This window comes from Lepisma saccharinum, chromosome 2, assembly GCF_977018435.1.
Source record: "Lepisma saccharinum chromosome 2, izLepSacc3.1, whole genome shotgun sequence".
Classification (NCBI taxonomy): Eukaryota; Metazoa; Arthropoda; class Insecta; order Zygentoma; family Lepismatidae; genus Lepisma; species Lepisma saccharinum.
The window spans coordinates 38,177,369-38,199,142 of record NC_139230.1 but is presented as its reverse complement, the minus strand read 5'-3'; the positions used below and the strand labels follow the sequence as shown (position 1 = coordinate 38,199,142).

General features: G+C 35.9%; 1 protein-coding gene across 1 annotated transcript in view; it reads right to left on the bottom strand.

The window, feature by feature from the left end:
• Positions 1–413: 413 nt before the first annotated feature.
• The window catches only part of LOC145983998 (ribonucleoprotein PTB-binding 1-like), a 167,959-nt gene continuing 146,598 nt past the window's right edge, over positions 414–21,774 (bottom strand). Inside the window, exons 3-7 of the mRNA XM_083117276.1 lie at positions 21,440–21,687; positions 14,525–14,707; positions 9,992–10,082; positions 6,468–6,940; positions 414–3,707 (exon numbers count right to left, since the gene is read on the bottom strand). Coding sequence (XP_082973402.1) covers positions 2,475–3,707; positions 6,468–6,940; positions 9,992–10,082; positions 14,525–14,707; positions 21,440–21,687 — 2,228 coding nt within the window. The 3' untranslated portion in view covers positions 414–2,474. The remainder of the gene's footprint in view (positions 3,708–6,467; positions 6,941–9,991; positions 10,083–14,524; positions 14,708–21,439; positions 21,688–21,774) is intronic.

The following is a 21,774-nucleotide window of genomic DNA, read 5'->3' as shown; positions in this document are numbered from 1 at the left end:
CAATAAGGATCCCTATAATTTCACATACAACCCTCTCCTTTTTCATCATTTCAATATTATTTTCCATTTGTTTATATGCACCGTGCATCGAACCCTGGACGGCTTGGTCCCCAACCGCCTATTGTTCGGCTTCAACCAAGTGGCCCAGGCTGTATGGCCATAAGGTGTACTTACAATCTTGTTAAATATAGTTTAAAATTGTCCCATAGTTTTACATAAAAATTAATATGTATTATGCAATAGTAAAAAAGTAACTGTGCTATTTCATAAGTAGGCTATTAGTTGGCTACGTAACCTAGCTACGTGAATTTAGGCACCACAAAAGACCACTCTTTGAGAAACTTACTTTTTTATTTTAAAAAATCTACAAAAAATATGAAAAAATGTATTTTTTAAACTTTCACCCACCTCTGTTTGACCACTGTTTAGTGCACAGTACTCACAATAAAACAATATTTACCTAAGTTACTGCTGTACTAAGGTATTTATCAGCATCTATCATGCATTTTTATCATTACATAATTCAATTAAAATTTCAACACCATTTTACTTGGTTGTACACACATATTAGATTTTTTTTTATTCACACCAGTTTAATGCAGAGGCTCTTCAAAAAGTTTTTTTTTGTAAAATTTTCTTCTAATTCTGTCTTTTGGGAATGGGATACCATAATTTCCCTCCCACAAGAGTGCTATACTTTGTGAAAAAATACAACTGTCTGCTGTAAATAGTTTTCATTCCTTTTTTGTAGAGCACTGCACATGAGAAAAATGTGCACTTGAAAACCTCCCATCCTACATGGCTTACAGACGGGAAAGACTCCCATCTGCTAATATAAGAAAAGAAGTGTGGTACTTTAGCATATGCACCTATAACTTTTCATGTTTACTCTTTCGAGCTAAATCCAGTCTTGAAGTATAAAAATATAAGTTTTCCCTCTCCTTTTTATTTCTTTTAAAGCAGTTCTCAAGAACTCAAAAGTCATTATGAAGGAAAAACCTATTTTTGTTTCTATTATCACATTTTATTGAGATTCAGAAACGACAGAAAGTGACAGATCGATTAAGAATATATGTCAAACAAGGAAATACAAATTCATTTGCCTTACATACAACAGCTGCACTATAGCAACTGTACAGGTTACAATGCTTCCATTACATATCTCACCAAATTCATTATGCAATCACTGTTTGAAGTACATCTACATATTACAAAAAAATCTTTTAAAATAATGTCTTTGAAAAGTTTCAGTCAATAAATTTACTTTTAAATAAAATACCTCACCATATTAATCCTTCCATGAAGCTTTTGCACCAGTTCATTTTCTTAAATTAATCGTCATTCTACAAACCCTTATACAGAGTCCCAAGTAACATCTAAAGAACACATAATGTGTAGTTACTTAGAAAAACTTACACACTGTAAAGAACAATCATATTTAAATACACAAAAATAAATAAACAGCAAACACAGCACACACACAACCAATACACAAAGGAAACAATGCTTTCTGTGGGGCTACTCTCCCCTATCAGCTCGTACCAAATTAATCCTCACTTATTTTTTTGACCATACATGTGCAACATTTAATTTAGACAGTCATTCTACCATTCACACACATTCTCTTATGCTCAAGATTACACATTCACAAATACCATTCATTCATGAAACACTGACCATGCTGATACATAATGCGGAAGCCATACATTTTCTTTTGTCATGAGTCACACAATCTTCCTCCCATTTATGATATACATGATGAATGAATAATTCATGAAGTCCTACAAAGATACACACCTCAAAGCATAACATATACAACATGCAGTGATGTCACAGTTGTACTCAAGTGAAAATAGATAAGGAAGAAATTCCTTCTATATAAATTGAATTATAAAACTTGTGATGTTGTTATTTTTTTGCTGAAAATACATCTACTGAAAATCTGCAAAGATGGCAAATTAAAGAGTGAAAAAAAGAGAAAGAGAGAGAGAGAGAGAGAGAGAGAGAGAGGAGGAGAGAGAGAGCAGGGGAAAATGCAAGTGAAACACATACATTCTCACAAACAGAGATTACAGATCTCTCACAACATTGATCAAAAAGCTCCAGTGTTGAAAGATTTTCACATTTTCTTAACAAGAAAAGGAGTTTAGTTTTTCAAAATGTACGGAAATTGTAACAATGTATAAACATCATCTCTATAACAAAATATTACTTTCTTTAAAAATTTATTGTAACTTTCTCATTTATTGATTAAAATTACTTTAAAATAAATAACAAAATATAGTGCATCACAAATAAAGGCACTTGGTAGCTGCACTAAATTCACAGTTATTTCTGTATGATATTCTGTAACACTGGAATGAACAAAGATGCTGCAGATATTAGCACACTATCAGCAAAGGAATCCTCATAACTTAAATTAAACACACTGACAGCTGTGTTACGTATTCCTCCTGCAGGAATAATAAATGCAATTAATTCTTCTTCTTTCTTTTAAAGTATGAATCAGCATAATGTCCCCCAAGGCCTTGTGAATGCTGTCCAATGTAATTTCCTTCTGGGCTTGGTTCAGGAGAAGGAAGGATGTGGTTATATTTTCTCTTTTGCCCAATGGGGGTGCTAAGGCCACTAGGAGGTGAACTGAGTAAGGGGGGACTTCCCGGGTGTGCCCATATGGTTGGGTAGGGTCCAAACAATGTCGTGGGAGTAGGTGAGGCAAGTACTGGGTTGGCTGGACCAAGGAATGCCCCAGGGGCCCAGCCATTCTGGAAAGCTGCTCTTATACCTGATTTTACATCCAAAAACCCCATCGGCTTTGCACATGTTGGCATGGAAGAGGCTACACTAATTGGAATATTTTTGGGGAGCCCGTTCATAGCAGGTCTCGCTATGGGGGTGTTCAGTATGGGTCTTCTTGGGATAGGACTGGTTTGATGAGGCTGACCGTTCGCTAACAGAGGAGTGATAGACTGTGGACGTGGAGTGCCGGGCGATGCTGGAGGTACCGGCCAGCCTGGCTGTTGGCCTAAAGTAGGAGCACCTCCTTGCTGTTGACCACCCTGCACAGCATACAACAAAGCATTAACTAGCGAATTTGATGGCATTCCAGGGGGCTGGTTACTTGGTGGTTGATTAATAAAAGGAAAGCCCTGAGGTGGGGTGATTACTGGAGGGGTTGGCGTGCTTACACGGATGCCAGGATTGGGAGGAGAAAGGCCTGCTCCATTTCCATGCATTGCATTTGTAATTGATCCCAGAAGTTGGTTGAGATTTTGTGCATTGCTTAGCAAGGTGTTGATGGTTTGTTGCAACTCTCCGGGCAACTGAAGGTCAGAAGGAAACCCAGGTATTCCATTTGATTTTATGCCATGAGGATTTGGCATTTTACAGGGAGCAGGAAGAGGCGGTGGGAAATGAGCTCCACCTGGTTTGTCACCTAGCAGAGAAGCCTTTGGAACAAGAAGTCCTCCCCGAGACTGGTCAAAGAAATTATTTTTGTTCATGGCATTGGGTTCAACTGAAAGTTGTAGAGACTGGTTCTGAAGCTGACCAAGAAGTCCGTTCCAAAACGAAGCTGCTGGATCTTGAACCACTCCAAGCACTCCAGTGTTTCTGGAATCTTCTAGTATCTGGCCAGGGAATGGTGGATGGTTTACTTCTCCTGGAGGTGAACCTAAGGCTGCTGTGGGATTTGGTAACAATGGAACCTAGAAAGAACAAGAAAAAAAGAAAAAAACATTTTTCTATTTGAAGTGTTAACTGAAAGTTGTAAATACAAATGTTGTGACTATTCATTACTAGAGCCATATATTGATGGTGAATAAAAGATCAAGATTTCGGTACAAAAACTGGGCATATTTTGGGATCAAAAGTGGTACATAAAATGGCATTTTGGTGTTAAAATTGTGAATAAAAAGATAAATTTGATATTAAAACTATACTTATTACACAAAATAAACATTTCACTTCCAATAGCACACTTATATAGTTATCAGAGCATTAAGTTTATTCCTGTGTAAAGGAGTCCATTTTGCTTCTCAAATATTTAAAGCACAATTAATCAATTATCCATGATTTGCATAACTCATAGGATAATTCAGACCTGAGAAGGTGTCATGTCGGTAAATAAATCCTGTAATTCGTGTTTAAGAGTTTATTTCAGATTTTGCAGTTCATTTCGCTTCATTTCATGACAAAACATGGTAGCAAAAAGCACCTCTCACCTTTCAAAAACATGAAAAATTAACATCACAATGCATTATTTACATTTTGTGTTTTCATCAAAAACAAAATATGTATGCTCCTACTCATCACACATTCCAAGGATTTACCTGTTATTGCAAACTCTTTGGAGGCTGTAACAATTATTTATTTAATCACATGAAGTCAAGCACTGCTTGGCAGCTTTGTAACATATTACAATTGAAGGGCTCGGGTGTATAACATGGTAATTGACATTTTGGTCATTTCTGAGTTCATTAAGAAAGAAGGTTATTAGAAGCTCTACTGTAGATAAATTGTTTTCGTGTTGTGTTTACCAATTTCACAAGGCTTCACCGAGCAATGCAAATTGTATGACATGGCAATTTCACTTGAAAATTGAAGGGTGACTCTTTTTACTTTGTAACTCAAACATTACCAAAATGTCACTTACCATGTTTTACACCCGAGCCCTTCAATTAAAAACTGGATTTAGTAGTGCCAATGGCAGAAAGGTTGTTTCTGTGACCAGTGACTGGGATCCGAAAACATTGAAATAGCACTCACAAGAACCAAAATTTAAACTGCTCCAGTGTTTCAAACTCCAAAGCCTTATTGTGGGGAAAACTGACATCTAGGATGCAGGTTGATGCATGCAGCTACATTGCTATTCTTGTTTTAATATTGTATTGTGCCAGTTGGAGACTATGGTCACTCTTGACTGAAGGTCTCTCAGTTTTATTATGTTTTTTTTAGACCACTTTATGCTCAGATAGGCTAATTGTGATTGAGCTTATAGTTTAAAGTAGGACCCGAACCACTGTGCAACGTTTCTTCAATGGGGTCTAAAACTGTTCTTGATTACAAGGTGGTAGCATTACCACTAAGGCATAATGAAGGCCCTAATCTTGTTCAGTAAAATGTATGGAAGCACATAGTGGTTTAAACTGAAGATCCATTCCACTTTAAACTGTAGGTCCATTCCCAACTAGGGAAGAGTCCCATTTAATATGCCTTTCTGTGCATAAAGTGGACTCAAAACTAGTACAAATATTGAATTATTTTATGGACTGATGGAAACCATTTCTACACCATGTTGTATAAGAGAAAGCAATATGACTAATTGTTGTGCTGTTTCTGTGACACCAGCAATGGCATTTATCAATGAAAGTTAGAGAGGTTGAATTAAGTGTTTTTTTTTTTAAAGTTGATTTTTAAGCTAGATATGATCTGTAAAAAAATATGATTAATAATAATTTATAGACTCCCATGCATTCCGTATGGACAAACAACTTCAACTTCAAGTTCTGGCTAATTAAATGGAAGTTTCAACTTTTCCTAACGCACACAAAATCTTCAACCTGCCCTGTTCCTGCCAGTGGCATCCAGGATTTTCGAAAGGAAGGGGTTACATACACTCTTTTTTGGTAGTCAGTCCTCATTTTGCCACCTTTTCTTACCTTTGACTTCTTTTCTTTAGGAATACTGATCCAAATGGAGGCTATGACCCCCACCAACCCCATCTTGGGGATGCCTCTGGTTCCCACTGATGTGTTTTTCTACACCATCGGAAGTTTGATATTCCCAAGAGAACAAGTAAAATAATTCTCCCATAAGTGTAATGCTAATAAGCTAATGCTAAGTTCTCCACTCCTAAAACCATCCAGCGCACAGACCTCTCTTCCATCCCCAGCTCGCTGCAGGAAAAGGTCGGTGGGGGAGGAGCAGTTTCGGGTTCTCATGTCTGGCTGGATGTGGAAACTGTTCCTTGTGCCCTCGCCCCTCTTAATATTGATGGTGAGAGAATGTGTTCCTCTACACTGACATTCTAAATCAGACTGACAACCCAGCATCTTTTCACACACAGTAAGGAGCAGACACAACAATTGGGAGTTATAACTCCATTAAGCCTTGTTTCCATGATTATGAAAAACTAAATATGCTGACCAAGGCAGTAATTTATTTTATTAAAAACATAAACTAACGTAACGTTTCAACCTTCTAGCAAGGTCTTCTTCAGACTCTGTATCAAGTATAAAAGTAACCAGATACAACAAGAAGGGTAATATATATATTGTAGAGATATGGAGCGGGCTTACAACAATATACACAAACATTACTCCCTCCAGACTGGGAGTTAGTGCAATTGTAGTTTGCCCAAGCAGCCATATTTTCAACATTGCTTTGTAAAAGTTACAAGAGGTTAGTGAAATAGGGTTAAGCATGTTGAAAAAACAAGACAAAAACAATATTCTAAGTACACTTACCTTTTGTGGTGTGGATCCATTAAGAAATCCATTCTTCATTCCATTTTTCATGGCCTGCTTTCTTCCATCTACCATAGCGTTCGAATTCTGATTAAACTGGAATGAGTTAGGGGGTCCCATCTGTCCAGCATTTTGTATTGTCAGCATAGGGTGTGGAGAAGCCCCATTGGGTTGGCTTCCCTGCTTTATTAAATTCTGAAGTGCAGCCAGCATTTGCGGATTGCCAAGTAATGATGGCTGGTTGTTACCCATTTGGAACTGCATTTGTGCTGCTAATAAGATAACCAATGCAGCTTGTGCATTGTCAGTCATCAGAGATGGATTGGTCCCATTAGAATTTGCTGTGGGGGCATTTCCTCCGGCACTTTTATTTTTCCCTGTTGTAGTTCCCTTTTTAGAATTTTCAGGTCCAACGTTACCATTCTGAAGGTTCTGGATATGTGTTAAAATGATATTTTGTAGGTTCTGGGCAACTGAAAAATCATAAACATACATATTTTAGGTACTTTTCTGTACATTACAAACACAAGTGTCTGGTAAACAAAATGCATGGTTAACATACAGACATACACACAATCATCCGTACAGTGTACACAGAAAGTAAAAAGATATGGAAGATTAAGTTAAAGTTAGTTTTACAACAACAGATTTCCAATTATAATCGGAAGACAAATGAGAATTGATTTAAAGCAAGGAAACAAGATAAACTGAAATTCCCATAACTTCAGTTGGTATATATATATTATTATTCTGATATTAATTGCAGTTAGGAAACACAGTTATCTTGATATCTTTTTTTAAAAAATAGCCAAGGCTGTATATTTGGTGACTCAAAGTCCTGAGTAAAAGTTGTGACAATGTTTTGTGGTCACAGATTGGGAAAAGTATGCGTGAACTTGGATAACAAAATTTGTCACTTTCGAATTGCAAGTGTGGGAAACCTAGTCAGCAAAGTCAAACATTTGAAATATCTGAACAACCACCAATGTGCTGGGTGATGAAAGTAGAAAATACAATGGAATTTGTACAGGTGAGCATTTATGATGAAGGGACAAAAGTGAGGATTACCCAAAGAATATGTGTTAGAAAGTGTAAAAGAATGGACCCAAGTTCTGCTTGTTTAATTCTGAATTTATCATGGTGCACAAGCATTTTTTACATGGTGAGATTTCTAATTATGTCTGTTAACATATGCTTCAGAGTCTTCGAGATGACTTACTGCATGTTTTCTGGAGAATGATTTTTCTCTTCTGTATACTTCTACAACATTTTCTGTTTGCAAGCAGCCATTCATTTACTGTTGTCTTGGATAAGGACTGCTGCTGCCATCTACTTCATGTGTGTGGGGTTCGAAGGGGTATTTTGTCACTAAATGCTTAGCCAGGTCAGGTTTAGGGCTTTTAGCATTAATAAAATAACCCTAAATTGTTTCATTGTTATGTTAGTTGGGCCAGGTTTAGGATTCTTAGCATTAAAATAAAACCCCTAAATGCTGATCACACCTGATCACATATCTGGTCTCGATCATAAAACTCCCTTTGAGCTTCACATGAAAACTGCAAAATCTCACGTCCAAGTCGACTGGAAACCAAGAACACCTGCTTGCGCAAGCTACATTTCAAATCATAATTTCTCTGATAACTAATACTTAGTGAAACTTTTTAACTGTGCTAATTAGTTTTTCAAGCTTCGAACTTGCTCCCACAATCATTTCCGGTATCCTAAAGCAGTTCCTAATACTACTATAAAACTTGCGAAAAATCATTAAATATTCGGAACAGTTACCAAAAAATGTTCTTGGAGCACTTTTGTACTTTCAAAGAAAGTAACTGTTCTTCTATGATTTCTGTTGTACTTTATTTTTTTTGTTGTACACACATTATTTTCTCACACACTGATACAATGAATGAGTTGCTGTAGAGAGTTTCTCATGATCATTGTTATATTTTGATATTGAACTATATATTGATTGATTTGTTGTTTTAAGTCCACTTTATACACAGATATGCTAATCGGGACTGCACTTACAGTTTAAAGTTGGATCCGAACCACTATGTGCCTTCACCAGGTATTGAACCTGGGACCCCTTGATTACAAGGTGATGACGTTACCACCACGGCATTGGGGGAAGGCTGAAATTGTACTATATTTGTCTACGGAGAGTTTGTTTTTGTTTGTTAAACTGAGTTTTGGGATCCTTGCTTTCGAATATTGCAAAGGGCATAAAAAAGATGTTAATTTCCATTTTTATAAAGGGTAAAATTTTTGATATTTACAGATGATTTCATGTGTCAAGTCCAAGTACCCAAAGGAGCACTTGGATGTTTTGCTACAATAGCTGATTGAATTACTTTCTTTCTTTTCAAGAAAACTGTAGGGAATTTTCATGAAAAACACTTTTTTTTCTAGGGAGGTATGTGGAGTTTCTAGTGTATCAAGCCAGAAAACATAACATTGAAACTCTCAGCAAGAATGGTTATTTTCAGTACGAACAGGGTTACTTGTAAAACAGAGAAGAGCAAAGTCACATTTATTTGTTTTAAGGACAAGATAGAAACAGAACTGCAGTAAGCACCAAATATCAAACTATAATAAATCTAAAAGATAAGAATATTTTAAATAAGAATCACACTTCTACAAATGAAACCAAGTCATACAACAACTAAATAAAACAAGGAGTACAAAAGTACATAAAGTAAATATTTGTCTCTAAATTTCCATACCATTTGCATAAATTATTATTTTTCTAGAAATAAATTTGTTTCTTTGAACATAAAAAAGAGTAAAAAAAGTTGTGGGTTTTATTCAGTAATGTTACAATTTTATACAAAATCATAACAAAAAATGGTATAAGACCTATAATTCATGCAATTTTCAATCATACTTGTACTGTTGTTTTCAAATATTTGCAGTATTAATACTGAGCAATTATCATGCATGTCCATTGAAAAAAATACAATTCACACAATTTTGTGAATAACTCAGCTTTCCCTTTCAGACATTTTATATTTGGACTCTAAATTACTGCACAATGAACTGAAAACAATAGATCATGTGTATTCAATGCAGTACTACCTCAAAATTAGTGATGTTCATTTTCATTTTGAAGTTGATTTTTATTGCAACTTCAGAACATCACATTAGCAAGGATTACAAATGAACGGAAGACTACTGATGTTTTGTAAATATTAATTATTGGGTTTGCTCAAATACCACCAGAAAAATAATGAAAAAAGAAATAATAATTAAAAGCAGCTCAATAGTATGGTTTTAAAGTGAAAAATCAAATTGGATGGAACAGTGAAGAATTTACCAAGAATATGAAAACCAATAACCACAAATACTGTTCAACATTACAATGTTATTGAATTAACTGTGCTAAAAAATATATATATATTTTTATAAATTTACTGAATGAAAATTATACAACAAACTTAATGTATCTACTGTTAAGTACAACTCATGCATAATTTAAAATGTTACGTGGACAGAATCTCAAGAAGCTACAATACAAGTGCACTTACAGACAGGATTCTGTTTTGCCAAGTTTTGAAGCTGCTGAAAGACAGCAGGAGCAGGAGGGTCTGGTAGAAGAGCTGATTTTCCTTTGTTTTCCTATGGTAAAAGATTATTATAAATTTAATAAAAGTAATGACAATTATGCACAGAAAGTGCATGATACTCAATGAACTAAATATAAGCTCCTAACAAACAACACATCTAATCTATCAAGGAAAAAGCAGTTTAGTTTGTAGACATGATCATTAACATGCATTTCTGTACACACATAATCACACATTCATTACATACAGAGTTTACATTAGAAGAGTAATGTGATCCAATATACTGATCGTTTGTGCTGGTGTATCATTTCAAAAGATAACAACAAACATAAATTTACTTTGATCTCCTATCTAGTGATAATACAAGTGCAACATCAAAAGAACATCACAGTGTTAAAAATATAACATCATCACTTATGGCCAGCTAGACATTGACAGACAACTACAAATATTCAAAATTTGTTGTGTGAGCAACTACTACAGAATGAACTTAGAAATCAAGAGACTCACTATGAATCACATACTAACTCTCTCTGACGTGCACACTCATGTACAAATATCAATAATTGTAAGTTATTAAGATTTTTGTATGCATATGGAATTAGGTGTGATATAATGTATAACAAGTATCACAAGAAAAGAAAGAAAGTTAACCAATTTTGGATGTTTACACCTAAAACGCTCTCTTCACATTAGCACTACTCTACAAGCATAATTATAAGTAGTAATTATTCAAAATTAATAGTTCTAAATTTTCACTAATTTATACCAACATTGTGTGACAAGAGTGGATTTCTTATGAAAATATGAATCTTTTCAAGCAAAAGTCTTGTACACTGGTTTGGTACCGTTATAATGGAATACTTATACACTGTAAATATTATGAAAGCTTTAATTATTAGTGTTGAAAATATTGGTATCAGTACGAATTAGTAAGACTGTCAGTATTGTTATTCTCCCAGCACTGCTAATTTCACTTCCATTATGTATGATCGCCCGACCCTGTGGTCGAGTGGTTAGCACATCGCGCTGCGACACCAAGGGTCCCGGGTTCGAATCCTGGTCGGGCTTGGTTGTTTGTGAATGTCCATTCATCAATTTCATCATTTCATCACTCATCCCCATCTTTGCAAATTAGCCAAGAGGCACAAAACAAAACAAAGTAAAATAAACTAAATCAATCAATCAATCATTATGTATGATCAAGTTTTGCATACACAAAGATTACACAACAAATATTCTCTCCAATTTTAACTCAATCTGAGCTTGAACTTGAGCTTGCCTGTACTAATCTAAATTCAAACTAGCGTGTCTTTTTTTATTATTATTCATCAATTTCTTTATGCTTTCTATGTATGGATGAAGAGAGGTCAGTGACCTCAGAAGTTCCCTAGTTGCCCTTATAATGGTACGCTGGAACCAGGGAAATGATTGCTGAAAGCATCTCCACCTATTTCATCACCACCACTGTAAACCACAGAAGCATCCTTCCTCATCCAGATTCTCAATTTTGTTGCATGATTGGAGCAAATATCATCAATTAAATTTCTACTTCAAGCACTGCTTATCTCTTAATCTTACCAGTACTGAACCCATTTTTAATGACTATTAAAAATATGATTATACTAAAGTAATGTGCAAAGAATCTGACAGGGGGTTATTTTTTTTAGTTTGTCAGCATTTATTTTTTTCATATTTTCATGGATCTGAAATGCATCAAATCAATGTTGGTACCACTGTTTAGTTACTGAAAATCTCATTGCATAATGTATATTACACTGCTCTTTTTCTTGTGCAATATTCTTATCCCTCTTTTTTCATAAAGTGAATGTGAATATGTGAACATATTTCATATTGTGTGAATGGGGAGCCAGCTCATTACTCTGAAGAAAGTTTGTGCAAGCTTCTCCAAAAGGGCAAACTGACTCTCAAACAGATCTATGAAATTGAGGGTTAAAAAGGAATCCTTGAGATGCTAAAGCACACTGTCAACTTTGGGATAATTCATGATGGCCAATACTAATAATTCAGTTAGTTTCTTAGGAAAACCTTATTTTTTCCATTAGAAAGTAATTAGTCTGTTTTCTAACCGAAAATATGTCAACCTCTGAGATAGGGGATCTGTTCTGTAGATAGCCCCTTGTTTCAATTGATGTGAACCTGTACTTGAAGCAAGAGAATGTTTATGATTCTTTGTGGCATTTAGTTCAGTCTATCAACAGTATCAAACATACCTGTGTGGGTTAAGACGCCAAGCCTGTGGAAAAATTTTATGCTAGAAAGGGAACTGTTTCAATGATCATAAAGATAGCAATAATGTAAAACTTTTATATGCACAAGAAAGAAGCCAGAATTCACAAACTTTTATCCCCGTAGTTACTACCAATGAATCTAATGGTGAAAATATATGAACCGGAATTCTCACCTGTAGTATTATATGATGTGAAAAGTGGTCCCTTCCACTAAAGAGATACATTAATTAAAGTTTTTCTTTTTTGAAGTAAAAACTTTAGAAAACTATTTTCATCTAAAAGAGGTGAAAAATAGGTCATTGGAGAAGGTGACAATACTGAAGTGCATACCTCATAGAAAAATTAAATCAAGAACAATTCAATAGGCAGGATATGTAGCATTAGCCTGGTCCAAATTTGCAAACACTCACATTTTGTTGAGGGTAAAGCAATCCTCCCTCCCTGTTGGGTGCCAATGGACCTAAAAACACCCCACCCAAAGTTTGAGAGCCAGGCAACATTTTCTGGTCTTGCCAAATTCTCAACTTTTGGTAATTTTGAACCATGCTAATGCAACATGCATGGGAGAGGAAGGATCTATGTTGGAAAATCTATAGTAAGGGACCTTTTGGAAGGTGCAAATGGTAGTGAAGATTGTATTGATATTGCGGAAACAGATGACTGACAGAAGTAATGTATACCAAGAAAAGAAGAGTTTGCAAAGAGCATGATGATATGATGAGAGAAAGCAGTTCATTGTTCAGCCTCCAAAATGTAACATCTCCATACATATATTGTTACAGGACATTTGATACCATATGCCATGAAGGAGACAACCACGAACAGAGTGTGGAGAGTGAAACACGGAGGAATATCCAGATTGTGGGATAGGTATAGCTACATAAGATAGCCAATTTACACTACCATGAGTGTTAAGAACTAAGATATACAGGAACATTCACTTCCCAATTTAAACTTAACAGAGCATTATTTTTATACCAAGTATTTTCCACACAATATTATGATTTACAATCAATAATGATCTTGCGCCGGACCCTGTGGCCGAGTGGTTAGCACATCGCGCTGCGATGCCAAGGGTCCCGAGTTCGAATCCTCCTCAGGCTTGGTTGTTTGTGAATGTCCATTCATCAATTTCATCACTCATCCCCATCTTCGCAAATTAGCCAAGAGGCACAAAACGTGAAGTAAAATGAACTAAATCAATCAATCAATAATGATCTTGCACCTGAGTGTCTCAGGTTCTAGTCCTGATGTGAATGCCCCTTCATCAATTTCATCTGATCATCGGTAGCCAATAGAAGCCGTGGTAGCTCAGTCATTAGGATGTCTGACTACCATGCACGAGACCTGGGTTCGATTCCCGGCGGGGGAGAACCGGGATTTCTTCCACCTGTTCTAGTGGCTCCGGCACCCACCCAGCATGGTATATATAAAGTGGGTACCTGGAGGAAACTCTGGGGGGTAAAGGCAGCCAGGGGCATGGTGATCACATCACCCCCACCTTTGGCCATGATCAAGAAAGTGTGGGGCCCTAACCCCACACCTATATGCCTTCATGGCATGGCACAGGGAAGCACTCAATTTTTTTTTTTTTTTTTTTACATCATTAGCCAAATATGCTGAAAAGGTTAAACGGTAAAGCTCCCCATGCATATTGCACCATGTTATGAAGGCACACAATGGAAGTAGGGCTCCTCACATTCTTGGTCATGGTATTTATAGATCAGCGCCACACTCACTTTACCCCTCAGGATTGCCCTCAGGTAATAATTTTATTTGAGGCTGGGTGAACCCCAGAGATGCTTTATGCAGAGACAAAGTCTGAAAAATTCCAACCTTAGATGACCCACCCTGGGTCTCCTGCATGACAGTCAGATCAGATACCCTACTGACAAGACCATTGTGGCTTCTTAAAAATGCAGAAAAGGAATAGAAGAAAAATACGAATGCATGTAATTCTACTTAACAGCAAGTAGGAAATCTCATGGTCACTCTTACTGACATGGTTGTTGAAAGCAGAAAAAGCAACCCCCCCTTTTATAATAACACGATCAGTTTTTTAGATATAGCTCTATAGATATATAAATAAATAAGCCATACTGTACCAAAAATAAAAGAAAAAAACCTTTATGAAAGAAGAATGTAAGTTTTAGAAGTGTTTTAACACGTATTGAATGTATTTGTGTACTCAAAAGTGCAATGTATACATTAGAAATGTATTATAGCGTTAAATACAACTTACTGAATCACTGAGAAGTTTTAAGTAGAGGTTGATCGCTCTTACACCTGGGATGTAATAGGAAACGCGAATTTTCTGTCCCCTTAACTGAAACCCATTAAGAGCAACTTGTGTGCTGTCAGCATCTTCTCCTGTATTGAATTCAACAAGTCCCCAATCCTGAGGACACCCATTTTTTAAAGCAATCTGAAAAATATAGAAGACACAATAGATGTAATGGATTCTACAGTTAGAATACTGTAGAAGTATCAACACTATGCAAAAAAAAAAAATAAAAAAAAAAAAAAAATGCAAAAGCTATAACAATATACAAAAACAAGCAAGTAAAAATCAATATATATATATTAGGGCTGAGCCGATACAGATGTATCAGCATCAGCCGATACCAGTGGTATCAGTATTGGTTGGAATTTATTTACCGATACTTTTTCGGCTTTCATGGGTTGCACAAAAATTCCTCGACACTTTCGTGGAGTCTAATAATCCTGGCAATTATGCAAAATTACAAGCGTCTCTTTATTTTGCACCAGTTTTGTGTAGAAAAACTTAATTTTCTGATGACACAACATATAATTTAATGTTCTAATGTAATTTTTGTATATTTTAAAGCAAAAATCTTGGTAAATTGATGCATTTTCATTGCTAATGAAAATTTAAATAATTTTTAATTATCCCGATTTTTAAGTATCGGTATCGGTGAGAGTATTGGTAACTCTTTCAAAGTGGTATCAGCCCAGCCCTAATATTATATATATATACTGTGCAGTTTTCTAGAGTGGAATTACCAGATGATTAACTATGGCCAAGTCTCTACGTCTTGAAGAAAGATGGCTGAACACTGAAGAAATCAAAAGTTATTAAATGAACAGCTCTGAAGGAAAACTTTATAACCCACAAAAGTATGAAACTGAGAAAAACGCAAATGAAAGTTCATCCATTACATTGTGACTCATGTGTTATCCAGATGTTCCATTGCATTTCTGACCATCACTGGCTACTGAAGCAACTGCATGTAATGTTAACTCAATTTTGAATGGAGTGTGGGTTATCAAGTTTTACTCCTGAGCCACTCAAATGTCAATATCAAATTGAGGTGATGTGGCTAAACAAATTATTACATACTACTGCTCTTAAACTTAGTAATTGCTATACAATGCTAGTATTAGAGGGAGAAAATGAATAGTTATTATTTTTCAAATTAAAACTTTTTCCAGTAACACCACTAACATGACAGGCAAATAATTTTACAGAAATAATGAGCCTCCCAATGGAATAGTGAAAATTAGGGAGCAGACTTTTACATAAAAACATATTTTCTCTGTTGCTTTGGAGGTCGGCCAAACTCTGTAGGAGTGATGACCATATGGTTGCAATGTAATCTCAGGATGGCCACTCTATGACCACAATTAAATTCAAGTATAATTCCCAGTTTTCAAGGTTAACTTTCCAAACATCCAAGAGCACAAGCAGATGTTTTCTCTATTTCATCCTGTGATGTCCAACTCGATTTAGTATCGGTATCCCAGAAATATAAATTGGAGGAAGCGAACATGGGGGCCAAAAGATGTTAATCGATACCCAAACCCAATCAGGCAGTCACAAACCGTGTATCTTCCCTTTATTCCAATGAAACTCAATACGAGTCAAGTGTATAAAAGGATAACTAGTATGTATATACCTGCATTCCCTGTTGCGTTAGGTATGACCTTAATGCAGAATGTTCACAGACGATTAAGCTTTTTCAGCAAGGAACACAAAAATCACAAATAGGTAGTTAATGTTTTCTTCACAAAAGTAAATTGTAGTGAATTAAAGATGTTATGAAAATATCGTAATTCATTACAATCCTTATGAATTACTGCCTCACACCACCCACACACATATATATTAACAACGTAAAGGGTCTGTGTGATTCCAATGTATCAAAAAATTCGAATTCAATTCAATTAAATGGTGCATATATAACAGTTGGGCTGAAAAGTTCGTAGGCTAACATAGTAAAAAATATTTTTTTGACAAAATTCGATTTTATTATTCAATATAGTTGCCTTCGAGGGCGATACAACGATTATAGCGGTCATATAATTTTTCGATGCCATTTTTATAGTACGATTTCTCTTTAGCCTCAAAATAGGCCTCAGTTTCGGCGATTACCTCTTCATCAGTGCTAAATTTCTTTCCAGCGAGCATTCTTTTAAGGTCTGCAAACAGGAAAAAGTCACTGGGGGCCAGATCTGGAGAATATGGTGGATGGGGAAGCAATTTTATTACGGTTGAATATCGCTACACATTTCTCCGAATCATCAAAACGTTGTTGCTTTTGATCGATTGTGAGCACGCGCGGCACCCATTTTGCACACAGCTTTCGCATGTTCAAATATTCATGCACAATATGTCCAACACGTTCCTTTGATATTTTTAAAGTCTCAGCTATCTCGATCAACTTCACTTTACGATAATTTAAAATTATTTAGTGGACTTTTTTGATGTTTTCGTCGGTAACAGCCTCTTTGGGGCTTCCACTGCGTGCATCGTCTTCGATGCTTATTTCGCCTCGTTTAAATTTAGCAAACAACTTCTCAACGGTTGATTTTCCTGGTGCAGAGTCCGAATAATGTTTATCAAGCCAAGCCTTGGCTTCAACAGTATTTTTTTTCGCCAAAAAGCAATGCTTTATTAACACACGAAATTCTTTTTTATCCATTTTTTCACAATAACAAAAGCTGCTTCACTCACAATGCTATATCTCACGAACTAATTTTCCGGCAGCTGTGAAATTTATACACGTATCTTTTGAAGGTTAGTGCTAAGTAAAAATCACATGGATTTAATTCTAGTAACGCCATCTATGAGTCAGCCTACGAACTTTTCAGCTCAACTGTTATGTATGTATATATATACTTGAAATATTTAATTTAAGGTGCGGAGTTTATATTTGCCATTTTACATACTCAGACTCAAAATACATCTACAAACACAAGTCACAAATGTTACGGGATATACTAATTTATGAAGGGAAAAAAATGTATAAGAATTTACCTAATCAAATTCAAGATATCTTATGTTGCAATAATCTTCTGTCTCTCAGATAGATTGCTCTGCAAGGGACACTAACAAAGTAAATGGATTGAGAGAATTCTGTTTTATTTTCCACGTAGCACTCTTTTTCTTCCTTGATAAAAAAAAATAGAAGCTAAACTGTGAATAAACTTGTATATTTATACATAAATATGTATAAATTAAATGGGATTTGGATTAATTAAAGTTGCATTTTTTCACGTCTACGGAGAAAAATTCATACATAATTCCCAGAGCTAATACCCAGTGGAGGCTCATAGTGGTTTGGATCCCACTGTAGGTCCAGTCCCGATTAGCCTTACTGTGCATAAAGTGGTGTTTTAAAACACCAATTCAATCAAAACCAGTGCGAATAATTCACGCATAATTCCAGAGTAGCCACCCTGAATCTGCAAAGTCTTATTTCACATAAATGCATAATTTTACCTTTAGCACATAAAAGACACATTTCTATGGAAAGAACGTGTAGGTGAAATTGATAAAGTAAGTGTGCATGACATCCCTCACTTGAAATATGTATGTCTGTATACGAGTGATTTGGCATGGTCATTTTTGCAATACAATACATTTTTCACAGATAACACTAAGGAACAATGAAATTTTCCTCAGCCGGAAAACAACCTATTTCTATGTTTTTTGACTTGCTGAACACGAAAATGATGTTCTTTTTTCTCCACCACGTCTAGTTTTTGAAATAACATGAAATTGAAGTAAATGTGACAAAGCTTTTTTTTGCCATACAAGGATTCTTCAAGAGAACACGTGTGGCTGTTTTTCCTGTGTAATATGAAGAAAGCATTGTAACGACAACAAAAAGGACAAACATTGTTGTTTATTTTGTTACCTGATAAGATAAGAGTAGAGAAAAGTCCTTGTTAAAGAGGCAAGGTGACTTATTGTACTGTGTCTTTATCAGTTGTGTTCTGTTCGCTGGAAGTGTAGGCTGTGTGTTAGGTTGTGTGCTTCATCGCGATTGTTTTGTGTGGTATTTGAAAATAGTGCAGTGATGCCTCGTAACCTTAGCAAAACAGATTGGGTGAATTTACAATGTGTGCGGTGAGTTCACGACAAAATCCCCAACGAAACTAGATTACACCAATAGTGAAGAAAGCTTACGAGCTATATTTCGGATGCAAAATCGGAGACCAAGATAAAGGGTGGGCTCCTCATGTATGTTGCAGTAGATGCTCGTGATATTTACAAGGGTGGTTACATGGTACCCATCTATCCATGCTCTTTGCTGTTCCCATGGTATGGCGTGAACCATGAGATCACGTTACTGATTGTTACTTTTGTTTAACAAATGTTATGGGATTCTCAAGAAAATCCAAAAATATCCTACAGTATCGAAATTTACCTTCTGCGATAAGACCAGTGCAACATGATGAAACATTACCTGTTCCAAAGCCACCATTGGAATGGTCTTTGGAAGAGGAAACAGAAACTTTCTCAGATGAACCGATATCTTCTCTCGGACATGATCCTGACTTTCAAGAGCCAGCCACCCAGCCAGAATTAAATGATTTAGTACGTGATTTGAACCTTACAAAGAAAGTAGCGGAACTGCAGGGTGGAACCTGCTGGAACCAGGGACAAGTATTACATTTAGAAAACATCAACTAAAATGTTCTTCCTTTTTCTTCTATGAATGGGTCCCTGGTATACTGCAACAATGTCACTGGATTAATGCAGGAGTTGGGAGAAAACTATAAATCAGACGAATGGAGGTTGTTCATTGATGCGTCAAAAACTCGCTTGAAGGCGGTCCTCTTGCATAATGAGAAACCTTCAGTGCCAGTTACTCATGCGAGTGAAATGAAGAAAACATATGAAAACATTGCTTTGATTCTCACAAGTGTTAGCTACGACAAACACCAGTGGAAAATCTGTGCTGATCTGAAGGTACTGGGAATTCTTTTGGGGATGCAATCAGGTTTCACGAAATTCTGTTGTTTCCTCTGTCTATGGGACAGCAGAGCAAAGGACATGCATTACAAAACTAAACACTGGCCTCCCAGAGAGTGTTACACACCTGGAGGAAAAAGTGTCTCTCACAAACCTCTTGTCGATGCCAACAATGTGTTACTCCCCCACACTGCACATCAAGTTTGGGTTAATGAAGAACTTTGTGAAGGCCATGAACAAAGAAGGAAAAGGGTTTGAGTACTTATGAAGCAAATTTCCTGGTGTAAGCGATTCTAAAATAAAAGAAGTTATTTTTGTTGGCCCTCAAATCCGGGAGGTTATGAACGATCCCAATTTTGAAGAACTGTTAAGTGAATGTGAGAAAGCAGTATGGGGTGCGTTCAAGGGTGTGTGTCGCAATTTCCTTGGCAACCATAGGGCTCACAATTACTCTGAACTTGTAGAACGTATGCTGGCAACATCCAATATGTCTCTCAAGATACACTTTCTGTGTTCCCATTTAGACATTTTCCCCTCTAATCTGGGTGCAGTGAGTGACAAGCAGGGCGAGCTCTTTCACCAACAAATCGCAGAAATGGAAAAACGTTATATAGGGAGATGGTCTCCCAGTTTACTTACGGATTACTGCTGGAACACAGTCTCAAATGTTCAACATGCCTGTTACAAGCAGAAATCATACAGAAATACGTATTGAAGGTGCATTAATTTTACTGTTTACTATTTTACTTCAACTGCAAATTTTAGTGCATGTCATAACTACATCATTTACAATCATATTTGGTATTCTATGAACACAATGTATTACTAAAATTCACACTATCACATTAAGGTTTGGAGCAAAATGCTATATTTTACCCTTCTTTTAATGTGCGGTGAAAATTTTTCAATATGGTTTCCGCCAGAAATGGTACATGATACAGCATTTTTGTTATGATTTTTTAAATCAGCGCACCAGATTTATTAATCACCAATTTTCATCCAGCAGCAAAACAAAAAGTTTTAATTTGTTCCTCAGTGTAATTTTCAATGGGCCATTTGTAAATGTGCTTTGTTGTTCATTGCAATAAATAGAATTCAACAAGCAATTAACGTCCTGCTGTCACTTGTAAGGATGTATTATTCGCTTGACAGAATTTTGAATGAAAATATTTTTGACTTTTAGCCACATATTTCTGTGTTTTAGAACATAAAAAATAAATATTTTTCAGTTTGTAACACAAAAAAATCTGCTCCCTAGTAATAATGCTGTTGCTTTGTAAACAAAGGGTCCCTGTTTTGAACCTGAGTGATGGCTCATTACAAGTGGTTTAGATCACACTAACAAATTCCTTTCACAATTAATGTCTTGCTTATTGTAATCTCACATGATAAACAGGTAAAGGATAGGAACAATTAAAATTAACATGAGTAAAGAATCAACAGATGGGCTAAAATGGAGGCTGAGACCAAATGTGAACACATTATGTCAACTGTATGCAGATTGAAGGGAAGAAAATGGGAAATACATACAGATTATACTGAGTGGAAAGAGATTGCATTTGACTCTTTGAAACAAACAGCCTCTTCTCCTTACATTTCACATCCAGAATGAAAAAAAAAAAAATCTGTGTAGTTTTCCCAGCATTGTTGCAGTTACTTGAGTTTTTGTTTTAAATCCACTTTATGCACAGATAGACTAATTGTGATTGGTCCTAATGTTTAAAGTGTGATCTGAACCAGTATGTGCCTCCACAGTGGATCAAACCTTGATTACAAGGCAACGACGTAATGAATATGACATGGGGGAAGGCCCTTTGCTCAGAATTGTCCATGTATTAGATGACTTATAAGATATCACAGATTATTTCACTGCTCATGCTGCATGACCAAACAAGATCGACAATAATAAACATATTAAATGAAGTAAAAACTTACCTGGCAATAAGGAGGGTTCACAATGCAACTAAACACTTTCCTAAACTCGCCCATATCTCTGTAATCCTTTGGCAGGTTATCTACATATAGGCACTTGGAATGGAGAGATTCAAATGTAAGATGACTGGAATCTAACCAATCACAGCACAAAATCCAGTTTTCAATATGTTTTCCATCCAGCAAGTTTTTTGCCTGAAGAGCAGCTTCCTTTGTAGTATACTCTACAAAGCCATATCCTTTACTGTCACCTGAATGACAGAAACAAATGTGCAATACATTACTAACCAAACAATAATTTTGTAATTAAAGACAAGTAAATTCACTGATAATTTATG